Raw genomic sequence first — 18,607 nt, 5'->3', positions numbered from 1 at the left:
CAAAATCAATTTGTGAATTCCGCGAAACTCTGAGCGGGTATAAGACTTTTACAACGCGAATAATTATCCAATAAGCCACACCAGCAGGTGGCGACGGGCGATAACTCAAACCAATAAAAAGTACAAGAGATGCTTCTGAACGGCGAAGAAGAATATCGGGCTGGGAGGGAGGGAAAGCTTACGAGGATCAGAATCCGAACAGTCGGAAGATCAGATAGAGTGCGGAGCCAGCGAAGCGCACGGCGGATAGGCCAGCTCTGCGGGAAGCAGACATCGAGGTTGGTGAGCAACGTTCGATGGAGAAGAGCAATAGGTGACCGCTTACAGCGCAAAAAACAGGGCGCTCAGATAAGGATTGAAGTTAGCGTCGGCAGTCGTCTCGATATGCTTGGCCACAAAGTCCGTGAATGCGGTCGAAGTGAACACGACGATCATAAGCCTGACGCGGGACATCCGAGATGAACGTGAGTTCCCGAGGAAAAAACGACCGTGCGCAATCGATCGATCATTGAGTAAAAGAACGCACATGTTCGTACCGACCCAAGCCAGCACGACATTCGTGCGACTGTTGCGATCGTGATCAGCCTGCTTGGTCGCGGCGTCTCGGTGTTCCTTCTCTTCCGGAGGCTTGTGGTTCAAAGAGGTACGAGCAGCGGCCCAAAGTTGATCGACATCTTCGCGCGCGGTCGGGAGTTCAACCTCCATGACGTCCTTTCCGTCCTCGCCTTTGACCTTCTTGGCACCTCCGAGGTCTTTGGCAGAGCCGTTATCGCCCTTGGTACCCCTGTCAGGTATGTGTCAGGCGATTGACGTACAAAACCTGCTCATCACCCACCATGATACATCATGCAGGTTACACATGGCGTACATCACTTTTTGGACGAGAGACATGTTAGTAATATTCAAAGGCCACCTCAGATCTATCTTGATACGCACTGAGGATGTTGACGTCTAGATGTAGCGATATAATCAGTATCGGATGTTTACACATAAGGGGATACGAAGCTTACAACTAGGAAGCAGGAACATGTATTGTATGAAGCAAGTGAACATGTGCCACGGCTCGAAGTGCATGAACGACGCAATGAAGTACAGCCCATATGTTGCAGCGATGGAGATGACGAGCTCTCTCAGCGTCTTATTAGTCTCAACAAGCCTAGAGGAAGTAAGTCAGCTTTAGACGGAGAGATGAAAGAGCACAGTTATGTACTTAGGGAAGTTCTTCCATCCGTCGACATTGTGGGGGACGGCGAGATAGATTGTGTAGCCCGCGCACCACAAGGTGATCACATTACACAATCCGAAGAGGATCATAGCCACAGAGTACGTCCATTTGGAGCCCTGATAGAAGAATTGTTAGCGTCATAAATATACCCATCGAGTAATATACGTACTTGAGGACGATTGCCAAGCGAACACACCGTGACTACGAAGAGCAACGCAATATAGAGCTATGTGCACGACATCAAGAATAAGAATCTTGAAAGCTCTACGAGACCGGAGGAATTCTACCTTCAGAAAGACTTCGAATACATCTTTTCCAGCGCCTACACTGAGGAACGAGAACGCGTCTGTTTTCGAATCAGCAGTCGCAGATGAGACAAGCTTTGGATGCCGTCAAGTATGGCCCTACTTCACACGTAGACATCACTCACGAAAAAGAAAGCCAGGTAAAAGTTTGCCAATGACGTCCATGTGAACAAGAGCTGCACGGCGTTATAGATGAACTCGATCTGAATCAGGGCGCAGGGATGTCAGAACAAGGTCAGGCGGTCGTGACATTGTTGGAGGAATACGTACCTGGAGCGCGATCTTGCGGAAGAAATTCTGTCCTGACGTCCATATCCTGAAGAAGAAAACAGTCGCGTGGATAGAGGCAAACAAAGAGCCGTTCAGCCAGCGACGACGCTGGGAGATAAACTCGGGTACAGTCGTAGGAACGTCGGTTGCGGCTTTAGCGCTCTTCACGTACTTGAGGCTGATAACAAAGAAGCTGTCTTCAGCAGAATAAAACCGGGGAGAACATGACTCACGTCCACCCTTCGTTCTTCTTGGTCACAATCTCAAAGCAAAGGATACGATCCTCGGCCAGGTACATGTTCCGCTCTGTGAATAAATATAGAGCATCAGATCTGTCGAAGCGTATGCGACGTATTTACAGACCGAAAAGACCGGCGCCGTCAGCTCCGTCACCGTGCATCGTCTCGCCTCTGAAATAAGAGGCAAGAGGGCCCTTTCCGTTGGGTCCATTCTGTAGTGCCCTGTACCTGTATGCACTGAAAGCACCAGGAAGCACACTGATGTAACCGAAAACGCTCTGAATGGCCAGATGAATGTTTGCCGTATGAAGTGAGGCGAGAGTCCTACCTCGAGGGGTTTGTCAAGGATGTTAGACATTTTGTACTAGAGACAAAAGTTACGGAAGCGTGAGCGCCGTCCTCATCATCAAAATGCGGAATGGAAGTCACCTCAAAATTCTGACTGGCAGCCAGCGGACTGAAGAGAATCTGGTTACATCCTCGGCCGACTTCTACGCAGATCCTACGCCAAATTCTAGATCAGATACGATCATGCCACAAGCGAAAAGAAGGACATACTCTCCGCAGGCCCCACCAACGCCAGGATGCTTGTCAAAACCTTCGGCTGGCGTGAGTAGAAGCGTTGAAAACGATATGTGCTCTTCTTACATTTCCAGAGCTCGTAAATCGAAGTCCCCGTCGGCTTGGTTCCGACGTCGAGGAGGACGCAGACTAGAAGAGATAAGTTAGTCCGATGATGTGCCTTCGGTTCGAAACGTCTGCCGAACCATTAGGTTTGATGAGCGGGCCAAAAGCGTTAAAGAACCAGCGGTGGCTGTTGAGCTTTTTCTTGTTCTGTTCCTTCAGGCAAAAAATGACCTGTACAGGGCATGCTCCGGTCGAGACTTCACCGGAATCCGTGACCACAACGCTCGAGGTGTACCTGTGAGATTCGCGACAGGTCAATTTGAAGGGTTTCGCTGATCCGTACAAACTTACTCGAATATATGAGCGGTGACGTCCTTCCCTGCGACGGAGTCCTTCGCAATGCCTTCTTGGTAGCAGCCCATCTAGGAAAATCGGTGTAAGAGCGGGGACTAGGATCTCTATGATGGGGATCGCTTACCAAGGACAGGACTTGCAGGGTGCGCTTGTTGACTTTGTTACGGCCATCGGAGACGACGCAGACGACGACCTTCTTCCAACCGTCCGCGCCCCACATTTTGGATCGCGAGCGACCGCACAGATGCGCGATGTTCTTGATCACACTACCAAGAAGACGATCAGAAACACGGAGTGAACATCAAGATGGGACTCACGCGTTCATCGTCCGACAGAATAGCACTTCATCTTCGTTGTACATCGTCATGACAATGAATAGCTCGGTCTGGCGTCCGAGCAGGTATGGGCGGAGTGAATACTTGGAGCGCATGAAGTCGTCGGGGTCGCAGGTAGCGGCCGTGTACCGCATCTTCGTCATCTCCTCCGATGCGTCCATGCCCTTCGGGACGATGTGTGATGGGACCTGCACATCCAACACCAGGTTGCCCTGCTGCAGCTCGACATGGCGCACAGACCTGCGCTTCATCAGTTTTTCCCTTGCTGCCGACCAGCCAGCACTGCTCTGGTCGCGCATCATCATGGGACGGTGGTGCTGCGCGGGGGGGTAGTCCGGCTGATACGGCTGGTAGGGTATGGCGGGAACGGGGGGCGCGTTGTGGATGTTGACTTCGCTCATCTGGTATTGGGTGTTGAGGTGCGCTTGGGAGCCAGCATAGCTGCTCTGGTAGGATTTGGAAGACTTCGCATCCCATTGAGGATCGTAATCTTGATACGGCTGCTGATGGGGCTGTGGTTGCTGGGGTGAGAGCTGCTGGGACTGCACACCATAAGGACCGCCGTGCCCGCCGGCGGGTGGGTATTCTGGTGCAAAGCCGGTGGAGGACTGGGGGTATGGGTTTGCGGAGTACTGGTTATTGTTATAAAAATTGTCTTGAGGCGGACGATAGGCCATGGTTGGGTGAGCTGTGCTCGGGGGGGTCGGAGAGGGTCGTGGACGCAGATGATGGAGTTGGCGAGAGGAGGACGGAGATCAGCGAAGGGACGCCTGTCGAGCAGACTTGAGAAGGAGAGACGAAGGCCAAAGGAGCCCAGAGGCCAGCACACAAGCAAAGAACACGGTGGGAGAGAACAAAGACTGCGGCCGCGTCCAAGACGCTGTGGTAACGATTGCCGGATCGAGCCATCCGCTAACAGGCACTCTTCCCCTCCGTCTGATACTAACAGGCAGGCGATGCTTCGATGCAATATGTATATATTCTATTCACACGAGTATCAGCGTCGTAATCTGCCTCAGACGACGCCATGCCACAGCAGAACGAGTGGCAATCCGATCAGGCGACAACAGTCTCTACGGAGGTAAAGTGGCGCAGGATAGGCGCACAAGGATCCATAAACATAGCATCTCTCTTCGCAGGCGCCCGCAAGGCTCGGCGTGACAGTGAATAGAAGCATGGTCACCAATGGGCGTGCGTGGACAACGGACAGATTCGCCGCCAACGCGAACCGAAGAGAGATACTCCAAGCGCCTATCAATACAACCCGGCAGAGTCGGTACGTGCCCGGGAGGTCAATGCAGCCGTGAGCAAGGTGGAGACGCGGAAGGTGGAGATGGCTTCGGTCAGGGAACGGAAGGTCCCCACTTGCTCGTGAGGATGCTGGGCAAGGACGTGGAGCACTGCGTCTGAGCCAGGCTGTACACCCGCAGGAATCGACGTTATGCAGCCAAATACAAGCATTGTTCGCTAGCAAATGACGCTTCCACGTATCACAAAAGGGCGGGGGACATATGGCTTGTGGGTGTTCGTGTCAAAAAGAAGATCAATGTGACGAGGAGAAGGTGACCGTCGAATTCGAGTAAACAAATGCAGTGGCCGGTTCAACCGCCCAGCAGTGGCACTACACGTTGCCCGAAATATAAAAAGAAACGCCTGCCCCACTCCATTTTCCCACGCTCCGCCCGCCCTACACCCTTCCTCCCCTCCCTGTCTTTGTTTCCCCCTACAGAAACTTCTCGTCCCCGCGCCTCTCAGTCTCCTTTAAAGCACTTTTACGACTCTTGCTACACTCTTCTCGTACCACAGTGAGTTTTTGCTGTTTTTCTACGATTTATTTTGGTTTTTCGTCGGGCGTCACCTTACGATATCGTCGTCTCGAGTGCATCGCGCTTCTCCACCAAGGACAACGCTACATGCCCGTCTTCATCCCATGTGGGGTGCTCATGGCGAGCTCTATCGAGCCTCATGATGCATAAGTAGAGTGAGACTTCGGCGGTGATGGCCTTTTGACGACGACTCAAACCTTCCCTACTTACCCTCTCGACCTTGTGCAGTTCACTGACTCATCGATTCTTCTAGTATCCTCTTCATTCCGTTCATATGGCCGAATCATCATCTCATCGTCTCGATCTCCGCGTTGGAGGAAAGTATAGACTGGGCAAGAAGATAGGCTCCGGCTCTTTTGGTGCGTCTCCTGTTTGTGGCTTGTATCCCCATTAACGCCCATCGATAGGTGATATCTATCTCGGGATCAACATAATCTCGGGCGAAGAGGTCGCAATCAAGCTGGAATCTGTCAAAGCCAAGCACCCACAGCTCGAGTACGAATCCAAGGTGTACAAGACCCTTGCTGGCGGCGTTGGGGTGCCTTTCGTTCGTTGGTTCGGCACGGAATGTGATTACAACGCGATGGTCATCGATCTCCTCGGTCCCTCGCTCGAAGACCTATTCAACTTCTGCAACCGGAAGTTCAGTCTCAAGACAGTGCTCTTGTTGGCCGATCAACTGGTATGTTCTTGTTTTTTTGTGATATTTGATAAACTCAGCCCTTGTTTCAGATTTCGCGGATCGAGTACATCCACTCGCGCAACTTCATTCACCGCGACATCAAGCCCGACAACTTCTTGATGGGCATTGGGAAGCGTGGCAACCAGGTCAACGTCATCGATTTCGGCCTGGCCAAGAAGTACAGGGATCCGAAGACGCACCTTCACATCCCGTACAGGGAGAACAAGAACTTGACAGGCACTGCGCGCTACACCTCCATCAACACCCACCTTGGGGTTGAGCAAGCTCGCAGGGACGATCTGGAGTCTCTCGCTTATGTTCTCATGTACTTCCTCCGCGGCGCTCTCCCCTGGCAGGGTCAGAAGGCTGCTACCAAGAAGCAGAAGTACGACCGAATCATGGAGAAGAAGATGACCACGCCCACCGATCTCCTCTGCCGCGGCTTCCCCCCTGAGTTCGGCGTCTTTCTCAACTACACGCGCGCACTTCGTTTCGATGACAAACCCGATTACTCGTACTTGCGGAAGTTGTTCCGCGACCTCTTTGTTCGTGAAGGGTTCCAGTACGATTACGTCTTCGATTGGAGCGTACAACGCAGCGCGCAGGAAGATGGTACTAGCGGCTCTAAGGCTGCCGCCGGCGCCAGGAGGAAGGTTGTCCAGGACGAAGACATCGAGCATCGTGTCAGTGACAGACAGTAGGTGCACGATTGTCACATCGTCTCTCCGGGTGACCCACACGTTTTCCTAGGCTTCGTTCGCACACTCGTCAAATGCAGGCTGCTGCACCTGGTGTGACGGGGCATGTGCGACGGGGACGTGATGGCGATCTCTGGTAAACGGTTCCATGTCCGTTTTTGGTTGTCTGCTTGAGCACTCCCGGAGCTCGACCAAGTTATGGTGCGGGAGGATGGTTGTTGCAGGGGTGTCTTGGTCGTTGAATTCTCTGGGTGGGCGTCATCGGTTGTTCTCTCGTCGGCGATGGATAAAGTTATGGCTATGAGGATGGGCCTGGGTTGAAGGAGAAGATAGCGTCGGTCGGGGCACGCCCGGTTTTTGGTCGGGACACACCATCATCCCTCATGGTCCCGACCCCACGTCTTGGATCACGCTCGCTGCCTCGCGAAGGCCACTCTCTTTCCCTTGACAGGCCGCAGGCTCTCATACGCTACAATACTTCAAGGGTTGCTCAACAACCGCTTCACCATCACCACTGCGTCGCGCTCGGCTCCCTTTCACATTACACGGACGCTCTTTATTTTCACGCTGCACCCGAACCGTTCTTCACCGAAGTGGGCAAGGGGTCGGCCGCCTCATTCCTGACATCATGTACACTCCCCCCCACCCCACAGTCGGCGCCCGTGTCTCCCTCGTTCCCGCCTCCCCCATCACGTACTGTCGTCACACCCCCTGTCTGCCTGTTTACTATTAATTTCCAGCCTCCCGGTCCCACGTTCTTTTACCCCATCTGATTATTTCACCGTCTCCATCTCTGTCTTCATTCTCGTTCCCGTCCGTTTCCCCTATCCCATCCCTCCCGCATGCATAGACATGGCATCTGGTTGTCCTCTTATTCCCCACTTGGTTGTGGCTCTGCATATAGTTGGTCAGAGTCCCTTCGAAGGCGAGTGGGATGAGAGAGGGCGCTGCGTCTGGCTCGGTCCGTCGAAGTCGTTGGAATTGGAGGGTCGGTCGGTTAGTCGGTCTACTAGGAAACCCCGCGCACGTCATTTGCCTAGACACCATCCTGCGTCTATGGGTTTTTTGAAGGAGTAGGGTACTGCTCGGACTTTGCTTGATCCATATGACGACCTCACGATTTTACCTCTGTCTCCATCCCCCTTCCATCATCACTGTATGGGACCATCATTGGTCAGTGCGCGTTAGGTGCTTTGCGCAGTGTACGAGATACATCGATATATATATATTCGCCACTGCTACGGAGTTATTCGTAAGAAGGGATGCTTGTGATGCTGGTAAGTGAAGTGCCGATTAAGTGCCGATTCAGAGCCACACGCCAAGTGCTTGACCACGACCAAGAGGTGTGGATATGCCGGCACGTTGACGAACTGTCATCTCGACGCCTACAGCCAAAGCGATGCTGGGACGAACACCAATCGTCTTACCTAGCTGATTCTCTCGTGGCACTGAATGAGAGCCAAATAAGAGGCTGCATTTCAATGTGACGAGGCAGACTTTGGTCGAGAGGAAAAGAAAGCACGGACAGGCGCCTCGAGATCCACGAGCGCAAGGACCGACATTGGTTAGATCCCTGCGCTGGAGACGTGATGGCTCCAAAAGAAAGGGGTCGCGCTTGTCACGATCTGGCTTATGCGGCTGTCCGCTGAGGCTCCCTGCATGCCTGTGGTAAAGATTGTCAGAACAGTGATATCTGCGGGATGGTGTGCTGAATGAGCGAAGAAGACTGCGATGACTCCTATTTGTGTGAATAATCAGGCTACCATCCTCGAAACGACGAAACGGGACTAGATAGAATTTTGCAAGAGAACTTGACCGAATATGAACTTGATATAGAATTCTATGAGGGCATTGTGATCATGTAAAAGCAGTGGTATAACTTGTACCGAGGCCAAGCGCTTCAACGCGCATATAGCATGGATAGAAGCGAGTCTATTAAGTGACGGGACTTCGGAATCTGACAATGAGACAACACCTACCACTACTGATCCTGAGTAGAATCGCGATGTACCTTGTATTTCAACGCTGAAGCAGGGTTCACAAGGCGCTCCTGTTCATTGTAGGGCTTCCAGCATGGAATGAAAAGAATCCGACTCTTGAAAATAACCTAGCGTAGCTGGTTGTAGGCCAGTCTACAAGAATTGAGTGATGCGCCCACGAGAACACTGAGTACAAATGCTGAGATGCGATTAGATTGCGGTCATATTAGATCCTAGAGGCTGTTGCCAAACAACCACAAGTGGTAATCCAGGACGACCAAACAAACCACGTCGCGCTCGCCGGGAGAGACAGCGAAGGACTCCCACTTTCTCGCCTCTCGCTCCGTAGGACCTTCTGTTCATCATGTCTCTCGTGTCCAAAAAGGAGGAGGAGGGCGGTCTCAACTCTTACTACAACAACAAAACTACCATCCTCCAGGAGGCTCGCGTCTTCAATGAATCACCCATCAGCCCACGGAAGTGCCGTGCATTGCTCACGCGCATTGTCTACCTACTGTACTTTGGAGAGTCATTTGGGACTCAAGAGGCCACTACCTTATTCTTCGGGACAACAAAGTTGTTCCAACATAAAGATGTGAGTTTCCCCGATCGACGGGCCTGTGTTACTTACACATGGGCTGGGATGTAGAGCGCGCTCCGCCAGATGGTTTACCTGGCTATCAAAGAATTGGCAAACACAGCTGAAGATGTCATTATGGTTACGAGCAGTATAATGAAAGACATGCAGCCCAATTCGGAGGTCATATATAGACCGAATGCCATCCGGGCCTTGTGCCGTATCATCGACGTGAGTTCGTCTGGTATATTGCGCATATACCCAATGCAATAACCGTTCAAATAGCCTTCTATGGTGCAAGGTGTCGAGCGCTTTTTTAAAGCTGCCATTGTCGATCGCACGCCGTCAATCTCGTCCGCAGCTCTTGTATCTTCGTACCATCTTTTCCCCGCCGCTAAGGATGTTGTCAAGCGGTGGGTCAACGAAGCGCAGGAAGCTGTCAACGCGAAGTCATCTTCCAGCTTCTTTGGCGCTACATCTTCGAGCTCGTATCTTGGATTTGGTTCATCCTCCTCCAGCAATAGCGGTTATTCGCCCATGCCTTCCGCCAGTTTCATCACCCAGTACCACGCTCTTGGTCTATTATATCTCATTCGACAACAGGATCGCATGGCGGTCACAAAAATGATCCAGCAGCTTGGTGGGGGCAAATCTGGAGCAGGGACTGTGCTCAAGAACCCCATGGCCCTGTGCATGCTCATCCGTTACGCGTCGAAGGTTATGGAGGAGGATCCCAAGTAAGTACAGCTAACAGATCAAGTAAACTGTTACCTGAACTCTATTCTAGCGTGCAAAAGCAAATTCTTGATATCCTTGAAGGTTGGCTCCGTCATAAGAGTGATATGGTGAACTTCGAAGCTGCTCGTGCTATCTGTGACATGAAGGGCGTCACTCCCGCCCAATTGACGAGGTCTATCGCGGGTATGCATTGACATCTACTGTCGCAAAGCATTTACTCACCCCCCGCACAGTTCTCCAGCTGTTCCTCTCTTCACCCAAACCAACACTCAAATTTGCAGCGACACGTACCCTTGCTTCACTTGCACTGACTCATCCTACCAGTGTTGCGACTTGCAATGTTGACTTGGAGAATCTGATCTCTGACTCGAACAGAAGTGTCGCTACATACGCCATCACGACTCTGTTAAAGGTGCGAACTGTTTTTCGATCATAGTGTATCTGGTCGTACTAACTATCCGCAGACTGGAAACGAAGCTTCCGTTGACCGCCTCATGAAGCAAATTACAGGCTTCATGAGCGAGATCTCGGATGAATTCAAGGTCATCATCGTCGATGCTATCCGCTCTCTCTGCCTCAAATTCCCGACCAAGCATGTTTCCATGCTCGGTTTCCTATCCGGCGTTCTGCGAGACGAGGGTGGCTATGACTTCAAGCGTGCGGTTGTCGAGGCCATTTTTGATATGATCAAGTTCATCGGCGACTGCAAGGAACAAGCGTTATCCCATCTCTGCGAGTTTATCGAAGATTGCGAATTTACCAAGCTGTCTGTCCGAATTCTCCATTTGCTCGGTATAGAAGGTCCCAAGGCACCGCAACCTGCCAAGTACATCCGTTTCATTTACAATCGTGTCGTTCTGGAGAACGCGACCGTTCGTGCAGCCGCAGTATCAAGTCTAGCCAAATTTGGAATCTGTGTTGATGATGGAAAGCTTCACAAGAGCGTATCTGTATTGCTCAATCGGTGGGACAAATTTTTCATCATGTAACTCTACTGATATTGATAACTTCTATGCAAGGTGTCTCGACGATATTGATGATGAAGTTCGAGATCGTGCTGCTATGTATCTGAAGGTATTGAATGCACCCTTGCTGGCAGAGACCTACGTGAAAGATGGTTCGTTTGAATTCTGCACCTGAAGTGATTCCCCACCCTTATCGTGCCCTTCAGAGTCTGTCTTTTCGCTGCCAGCGCTAGAGGCGAAGTTGGTCTCGTACGTCAACGACACAGATGCTTCAGAGACTGCCTTCGATATATCCTCGATACCCAAAGTCAGTCGTCAACAGGCTGCTCAAGAAGCAGCGCGTAAGACTCATCACAATTTGCGCGTGTCTCTTATATTGATCTAAACTTGGTTGCAGGTCCAAGCACGCTGGACACAATCGGTGCACCTGTCGCGAGGAATCTATCTCCTTCACCGCAGCCACCAACTGCGGAGGAAACTCATTCAATATACCTCCAGCAACTGGCCGGTGTCCCAGAATTGTCATCGTATGGGCCTGTACTGAACAGCAGTGCGAAGCCAGTGCAGCTTACCGAAAGCGAAACCGAGTATCAGGTTTCTTGTGTCAAGCATATTTTCAAGGAACATATTGTGTTCCAGGTCGGCAACATCTCCTCGCATTTCGGTCCGGGTTCACTAATATTCTCGACAGTTCAACGTGTCCAACACATTGCCGGATACAATACTGGAAGGGGTCACGGTCATCATGCAGCCCTCCACGGACTCTGGACTGACCGAGGATTTCATCATTCCTCTACCATCTCTGTCCGCATCTACCTCGCCTGGCATCGTCTATGTTTCATTCACCCGTGATTCTCCGGAGGACTATGCGATGGCGTCGTTTGCATGCATTCTCAAGTTCTTCAGTAAAGAAGTAGACCCTGCTACTGGAGAACCAGAGGAAGAAGGGTACGAGGACGAGTACCAACTGGAAGAGGTTGAGCTATCGGCTGGTGGCGATTACATTGTTCCAAGTTATGTCAATTTCTCCGCGGAATGGGATCGCTTGCGCGGAGGTGCCACCGCCACCGAAACATTCTCGTTATCCGCCATGGAGAGCATTAAAGGTACGCCGACTGACAGCACTCTCATTCGTCCGAGCGACCCTGACAACTCATATCCTTAGCTGCGTGTGACTCGATCGTCGAGATTCTCAACATGGAACCCCTAGGTGGGTCTCATAATCCCACGTCGACATCGGTGCACACCCTTCAAGTATCCGGCCTATTGACGGGTGGGGGAGGCAAGATCCTTGTACGATGCCGCATGACGTATTCCCATGGACAAGGGGTGACTCTGGAATTGGGCGTTCGTGCTGAGAAGCAGGAGGCGTGTAGCTTGGTTCTGGCTGCTATCGGAGGCTAGGACAGCAGCTGTAGTGTTTTGGTAGATATCTGGACATAATTTTTTGCGTCTACTGCGTCACATCATTATGATGTGCCCGAGCGCCTGTGCGCTGATTCGTGAACCGAGACCGGCGGACAGGGACTATGGATAAGTATGAGTTTGAGTCGTTTGGATCATTGTAGCCAGATATGTGGGGACGCGTGCGCCTGTGGGGTGCGGTGCTGTGGGGTCCAGTCGCGGGACGCTGTATTGTCAGCCGCCGGGTCGCTCGTAAGACATTCCGTTCCAGTCGCCGCCCGTACGAGGGTAGATGGTCCCACTCGCCGTTTTATTCGTTCGACCTGTTGCTGGAATTGTGTTGGTGTAACGGATCTGCAACGTCATGGCTTCACCTCCCCTGCCAACACCCAAGGTTATTCACGTCGACACGCGTGGGGCTGTCATACTACATGAGGAATCCCCCGAGGTGAGTGCGTCCGAGGTTTGGCAAGACCTTCGCTGACCGGTGCCGACGGGACGTGGCTCAGACTAGGGACAGTCGGGGGATCTACTTGCCAAACTACATCGAGCCTGTGTCGCACATCGCGGTAGACGTGAGTGGCCAGCTGTCGTGTGCTGCCGTGGCCGTAGTTGATCCGTCCATTCATCTCGCTGCAGATCGGAGGTTCTCTAGCCAAGGTCGTTTACTTCACTCGCTCGCATGAGCCCCCATCCTCTCCCTCCATCGCCGCGACAAACGGGAACAGCGACCACAGCGCGCTTTCCACTCCGCGGTCGCTGTCTCCGTCAGACGAAGCTGGACCATCGCCTCCGCTTCACCCCGTCGCTTCGCTCTCGAAGCAGAATGGCGCTCTGACGCCAATGGTCCTGGATGCATCGAACAACAACGGACTCGCCGCGCTCGACCAGAGCTTCCTCCATGACTCAATCCTCCGACGCGCGTCGCTCCAACACTTTCCGGGCGGCTCGCTCAACTTTGAGCGTTTCGAAACTGACAATATCGATGACTGTGTTGCGTTCATTCAAGACTTGATCGAACGCTCCGCCAAGATAAACGCTGTCTCCATCGAGGAGATGCGCAAAGGCGTGACGATTATGGCTACTGGGGGAGGCGCACATCGATTCTACGAATTGTTCAGCGGGACGTTGGGAGTTCAGGTCCGACGGGAGGACGAGATGGAGTGTTTGATAGAGGGACTGAAGTTCATTACGCTTATCCCGGACGAGGCGTATTTCTTCTCTGACGAACTCATCCAGTCTGTCACGCACGGACATCTGGGAGCGGGCAAGGGCCACGAACCAAACGGCGTCATATTGGAACGGCCGAGTCCCAATCCACCGAGGTTCGCGGTCACGTTTGAAGGCAACCCTTCACCACAGCTTCCCTGTCTACTTGTGAATATCGGCTCTGGCGTCTCAGTGATCAAAGTCGACGAGGACGGGAACTTTGAGCGCGTGAGCGGGACGAGCCTCGGCGGTGGAACGCTTTGGGGTCTGCTCAGTCTCTTAACTCCTGCCGGAAGCTTCGATGGTGAGCGAATACCAGCGCCGTCTACCGCGTATCTGATAATGTTTTCCAGAAATGTTAGAGCTCTCTGAGCAAGGAGACAACGCCACAGTCGACATGCTTGTTGGTGACATCTATGGCCAAGACTATAGCAAACTCGGTTTAAAGTCCACCATGATCGCCAGCTCTTTCGGGAAGGTGTTCAAGAAAGGACAAGAGAAGCGTCATTTCTCCCCTGAAGACATCAGCAAGAGCCTTCTATACGCGATCTCGAACAACATTGGACAAATTGCGTATGTGACAGTGCTTCTCTTTTACACGTCGGATGTTGATCCATAATGCTTGCTCAGTTATATGAATGCGGAGAAATACGGATTAGATAGGATATATTTCGGTGGCTGCTTCATCCGCGGACACGCTGCAACCATTGCTACGCTGTCATATGCAATTCGATTCTGGAGCAAGGGAACGAAGCGGGCTTTATTCCTGCGACATGAAGGCTTCCTGTGCGTATTCTTTCCCAATGCTGCGCACGTCATCTAACTTTCCCATCTTCAGCGGTGCCATCGGTGCTTGGATCAAGAACATCGATGGTGATAATGGGTCCGAGATGGAAGAATCATAATTCTACAAGCATTGAAAGTTGATTTGCAAGGGATCTCCGTTACGCCTAATTCTGTTATTTATCTTGGTGTAAAAGCTGTATCGTTAATTGTATCATAGAATCTGGAATCATACTCACTACCCTGCAGTGAATCGCAGGTTCGATGATTTGTTCCCCATATGAACCCATCTTTCTTGCAGATGGCCTAGTACATCTACTTACTTCGATTGATGCGATCTTTCGTGAGGTCCCGGATCTTAGCTGAGAGTACACGCAGACTGATCGCTTTTGTTGGAAAAAGGTATGATTTTGCGAAGCTCAAACCCGTCCTAGGATTATCGGCGCCTTCACTTTACGCCGAGACGCAGGAGCACTTACTCCGGTTTATCAGCGGCATCATCAGCTAGATACAGTTGGTCGTGAAACATACTGGCGCTTATATATGCATCGCAGTGATCTTTCATGATAGTATCAGATGATGTGTTGATTGTAATGTCGCAGTGCTGGGAGCTATTTTTCTCAAATCTGACCGGCTTGGTCTGATTGACTATGGTCTGGCCTTAATCTGCATGTAATGCGCCTTACCTTGCCCAACATATCCGTTTTTGATCGTCTCTGCATTCGAGCATACATCTGCATGATTGAGTGATTTCGGTGGACTTCATTCGGAGTTGTGCTGACCCACGGCAGTCGGCATTGCTTTACAGACTGCCAATCGAATGCATGCTGCATGACACCCTCTGAGAAAAACTTTCGGGCCCATAAATAGCATCATAGCCGTTGTGCCGAGCGGCTCGGAACTGGACCAGTGCTCGGAGTTTCCGCAAACTTTCAAGAGTTGAGTCATTCATAACACAGATACATAGCCTCACGCTCTTGTATCACAGAAAGGGGAAGTAACAGCTCGGTATAACCGGGTGATTCTGCTTTGTTCTCGGTGTGGTGGGGCCTGCCGGGATAGGAAAGACGCCTGCATGGAACGAGAGCAATGATTCACACGTGAGACTTGTTATGATGAGCATACAGGCACGTAGTCATTGCATTGTCAGCAGATATCGGACATGGCATTCTCGAGCAACAGCTGTTCTCGTCGACGTACCGACAGTTGACGAGCTTCGGGGGCCGAGAAGGATGGCGGAAGGATACAGCAACAGCTGTACGTCGAGACAACGAGTGGCGGGGACAGAAACAAGAGGGATCAAGATGCTTGGATGAGGATGAAACCGTGTGAAAATAGAGCTCATTAGCGATCCGACGTCAGGAAAGTATGCTAAGCTAAGCTGCTATAATTTCCGATGAACCCAATGTCCCCTCTTGGTTCCACACCTTCCTCTCGTCCTGTTCCAGTCTGATCCCCTCATCCTTCGTCATGGAGCGTGCTTTTTCTTCCTGGCCTCAAGCAGCCAGCGTTCATCCCAAACAGTCTGAGCAGTCCAAGGACAAGCCCAAGAAGCCCAGGCATCGCCATACAGCGGCTCAATTAGCAGCTCTTAACGAGCTTTATGATAAAAACGAGCATCCTGCTCTTGATGAGCGGACCGCTTTAGCAGAACGTCTTGGAATGTCCGTATGAGCATCTTTACCGTCTCTCATGCAGATGTTAACTTTTGTTCCTCTTTTTTTGCTTTATTTTTATTTTCTTTCTGTTAGGGAGACAAAGACAGTAAATGCCTGGTTTCAGAACAAACGAGCTTCGACGAAAAAGCGTCATCGGAGTGGCATAGCTCCTATTCCCACTTACGATATCCCGCCTATATCCTCCCTGCTCACGTCTGCCTCTTCCTCTACATCTACCCCTCCCGGTCCAAACGATATTGATGATTTGGCCGAACCCGAGGTGCATCCCATATTACCGCTTCCTCACCTCGAGAAGCCCACAGTACGCTTATCTTTCGTTACGACTCCCGACCCACCACAGCAGCAGCAACAATCTGCGTTTTACGCGGGGAATCCAGAACATCGGCACATTTATGAGACAGCCCCCGCTGAAATGCCAACCCGTCCTCGCATGCGCCAGCGGCCTACGTCCCAGCAGTCGGACGAACTCAAAAAATTTTATAACAGCAATCCTCATCCGACTAAGGAAGAGCGGGAGGCATTAGGGGAACGTATTGGAATGTACGCAAATCTACTTGTCGAACAATTATCTGGGCACAGCCTCATTAGGAATGACAGGCGCTATCAAAGCGTGACAAATTGGTTCCAGAACCAAAGGAGTATGGCAAAGAAGCGCCAAGAGGAGGATATGGAAGTCGCAGCTTCACCATCTCAGCAGTCGGGCTCGCAGCATTCTGCCGACTCTAGAACATACTCTTCCTACCCACCCGCATCTGAACATCCTTCGCTACTTCCGGCATCGCATCACCCATCTTTGGTCGCCATATTGAGCAGGGAGACAAGATCACCTAGTGCACCACCATCAAATGCATCTGTATCTTCAAGAGCATCACCGTATCGAAACCTGATTCCATCACAGCGTCCTCGCCGAACACGGCCAGAGCCCTATCAGCTCGATGCCCTTCAAAAGTTGTATGATCGCACCTCCAATCCATCCATCGAGGAGCGCGGAGCTTTGGCGCTTGCTGTCGGAATGTAAGCGAATCTCATGATTGCTCTATTGGGCCATGATGAGACGTTGGTCATGCTTACGTGACCTCATGCAGGGACCTTACGAAGGTCACAAACTGGTTCCGAAATTTGCGACAAACTGCTCGCAAGCGCACCAGGAAGACAGGAGACGATGGTGACACTGACAGTGTTCAATTGGATTCTGCGTCTGTTTCCCGCGCCGTGACGCCATCATTCACGTCTTCATCCTCTTCGGCCGGACATGAACACGACCATGGGATGGAAACGGAGATGGATGAGAACGACCGCATATCAGTTCCTATGGAAGATGATGCATATGAAAGGCTTGATCATACTCATGTTCATTCGGACATTGGCAGCGACGATGAGTACCAGGAAGCTGTCACGCCTCCCCTTGGATCCTCCCCTTCGCCTTCTCCAAAGCCCTCGTTTGTCCCTGCACCCTTCATTGCCCCGCCAGTACCACACCATGTCGCAGTTGGGGCAGGCATGGATATAGACCCGGTCAAATACGCTGAGCTGCAGAAAATTCCAGGTCGTATATCAGGCGTCAAGGTCGAAGACGCTTTGTTATTACTAAGTTTCCATCATCATATTGTGCACTAACAAGTGGTGCGTGTATGTTTTGATTTATCACATGGTACGATGCTGACAGTGATCGTAGATCTGATGCAGTCATACACGCAATCCGTTCTGATCCTTGCACTTCATCGATTCCTATTAGTCCTCTATTCGTTCACTGATGCATCATCGCCACCTATTATCAAGGTTCCAAGGTTCCCTTTGCTCTGTGTTAGCGTGATATCTTACGATGCACCATATTTCAGTCAGTGGAATACCTTGCACTGTATTTGACCTCATCATGGCATGCTGGTCGTTTTATTTATGTTTATTGCTCAAATATCAACCTTTACATGTGCATTGCCAAAAACACATCCTGCATTTCCCTGGTTCACCACTTCCATGTCTCCGTCTTGTCGCTGTTTGTTTTACCTTCTGCGTTGGTCCCATCATATATTCGTACGTGCTTCGCCATACCACTTTTGTAGCTCTTGCATGATGCAAATCGTGATGCCTGCTCTACTTGGTCTGACACGATTGAGATCTGCGTGCTCGATTGGGATTCGATTCGTGATGCGTGTCAGAATGCTAAAGTGCAAATCTCAGAGTGAGCTGACATACGGTGCTTGACCTCGATAGCATAAGGGACATGCACATAGTTCCTGATGATAGAACAAAAGCCAAAGACTAGAATCAGTTGTTCAGTGTTCGCGGAACTCTCTCAAACATGGATTGATAGCGCCACTCAAGCATTACAAAGGAGGATCCAATCTTTCAGTCAGATTCAAAAAAGGCAAGCGAGAACCAGGACGTGGACGGTTCAGCTATTGGTCTTCACATTGCCAATCAAATTTCGTCAGTGCATCTTCGCTGGTTTCAGCACTCCTGACAATATCTTCTTCCATCATGACAGATGCTATGCAGTAGAAGATTGGCAGCAGAACCTAATGGAGCAGCAGGGACGATAGGATAGGATGCAAATGGGTATGATTCTCGATCCATAGCAGACTATATTTGACCGACGCGTCACGAGCATCCCTGTGATGTTCCGCATCTTGCTTTAGAAATAGGTCCCTTGGTAGATGTCCTCAGGGCCATGATCCCATGGTAGCAATGGAAATGTACCTGCTATAAAGCCTA

At 51.2% G+C, this 18,607-nt stretch overlaps 6 protein-coding genes across 6 annotated transcripts; 5 read left to right on the top strand and 1 right to left on the bottom strand.

The window, feature by feature from the left end:
* Positions 1–187: 187 nt before the first annotated feature.
* On the bottom strand, positions 188–3,654 carry HETIRDRAFT_40811 (glycosyltransferase family 2 protein; the record flags this gene model as incomplete). The annotated part of the gene is made up of 21 exons (XM_009542021.1): positions 188–257; positions 326–439; positions 527–784; positions 836–872; positions 937–951; positions 1,011–1,156; positions 1,211–1,341; positions 1,395–1,451; positions 1,513–1,605; positions 1,656–1,733; positions 1,801–1,978; positions 2,034–2,106; positions 2,164–2,317; positions 2,368–2,403; positions 2,469–2,541; positions 2,598–2,637; positions 2,688–2,750; positions 2,807–2,961; positions 3,018–3,088; positions 3,145–3,286; positions 3,338–3,654. The coding sequence occupies 21 exons, from the start codon at positions 3,652–3,654 to the stop codon at positions 188–190; spliced, it is 2,301 nt and encodes a 766-aa protein (XP_009540316.1).
* Positions 3,655–5,455: 1,801 nt separating this feature from the next.
* Positions 5,456–6,701, top strand: HETIRDRAFT_305607 (uncharacterized protein; the record flags this gene model as incomplete). Its single annotated transcript, XM_009542535.1, has 4 exons — positions 5,456–5,540; positions 5,589–5,863; positions 5,914–6,560; positions 6,614–6,701. The coding sequence occupies 4 exons, from the start codon at positions 5,456–5,458 to the stop codon at positions 6,699–6,701; spliced, it is 1,095 nt and encodes a 364-aa protein (XP_009540830.1).
* Positions 6,702–6,709: 8 nt separating this feature from the next.
* Positions 6,710–7,638, top strand: HETIRDRAFT_308234 (uncharacterized protein; the record flags this gene model as incomplete). Its single annotated transcript, XM_009542534.1, has 3 exons — positions 6,710–6,787; positions 6,867–7,165; positions 7,215–7,638. 3 exons carry the CDS (start codon positions 6,710–6,712, stop codon positions 7,636–7,638), a joined length of 801 nt encoding a protein of 266 aa, XP_009540829.1.
* A 1,266-nt stretch (positions 7,639–8,904) lies between these two features.
* HETIRDRAFT_468518 (uncharacterized protein) lies at positions 8,905–12,283 on the top strand (the record flags this gene model as incomplete). The annotated part of the gene is made up of 11 exons (XM_009542533.1): positions 8,905–9,135; positions 9,190–9,348; positions 9,403–9,854; positions 9,905–10,038; positions 10,089–10,267; positions 10,320–10,819; positions 10,875–10,972; positions 11,027–11,161; positions 11,218–11,459; positions 11,512–11,926; positions 11,986–12,283. The coding sequence occupies 11 exons, from the start codon at positions 8,905–8,907 to the stop codon at positions 12,222–12,224; spliced, it is 2,784 nt and encodes a 927-aa protein (XP_009540828.1). The 3' UTR covers positions 12,225–12,283.
* A 214-nt stretch (positions 12,284–12,497) lies between these two features.
* On the top strand, positions 12,498–14,483 carry HETIRDRAFT_468516 (uncharacterized protein). The gene is made up of 6 exons (XM_009542532.1): positions 12,498–12,672; positions 12,734–12,799; positions 12,864–13,737; positions 13,787–14,006; positions 14,064–14,219; positions 14,272–14,483. Exons 1-6 carry the CDS (start codon positions 12,589–12,591, stop codon positions 14,336–14,338), a joined length of 1,467 nt encoding a protein of 488 aa, XP_009540827.1. The 5' UTR covers positions 12,498–12,588; the 3' UTR covers positions 14,339–14,483.
* Positions 14,484–15,618: 1,135 nt separating this feature from the next.
* On the top strand, positions 15,619–17,988 carry HETIRDRAFT_58809 (uncharacterized protein). The gene is made up of 6 exons (XM_009542091.1): positions 15,619–15,880; positions 15,968–16,154; positions 16,236–16,435; positions 16,493–16,909; positions 16,981–17,518; positions 17,571–17,988. The coding sequence occupies exons 1-5, from the start codon at positions 15,687–15,689 to the stop codon at positions 17,510–17,512; spliced, it is 1,530 nt and encodes a 509-aa protein (XP_009540386.1). The 5' UTR covers positions 15,619–15,686; the 3' UTR covers positions 17,513–17,518; positions 17,571–17,988.
* The last annotated feature ends 619 nt before the right edge of the window (positions 17,989–18,607 follow it).

The sequence above is a fragment of the Heterobasidion irregulare genome (genome assembly GCF_000320585.1).
Source record: "Heterobasidion irregulare TC 32-1 unplaced genomic scaffold scaffold_01, whole genome shotgun sequence".
NCBI classification, from domain to species: Eukaryota; Fungi; Basidiomycota; class Agaricomycetes; order Russulales; family Bondarzewiaceae; genus Heterobasidion; species Heterobasidion irregulare.
Note: the sequence above shows the minus strand (reverse complement) of the source record. Positions and strands in the feature narration are given on the sequence as shown.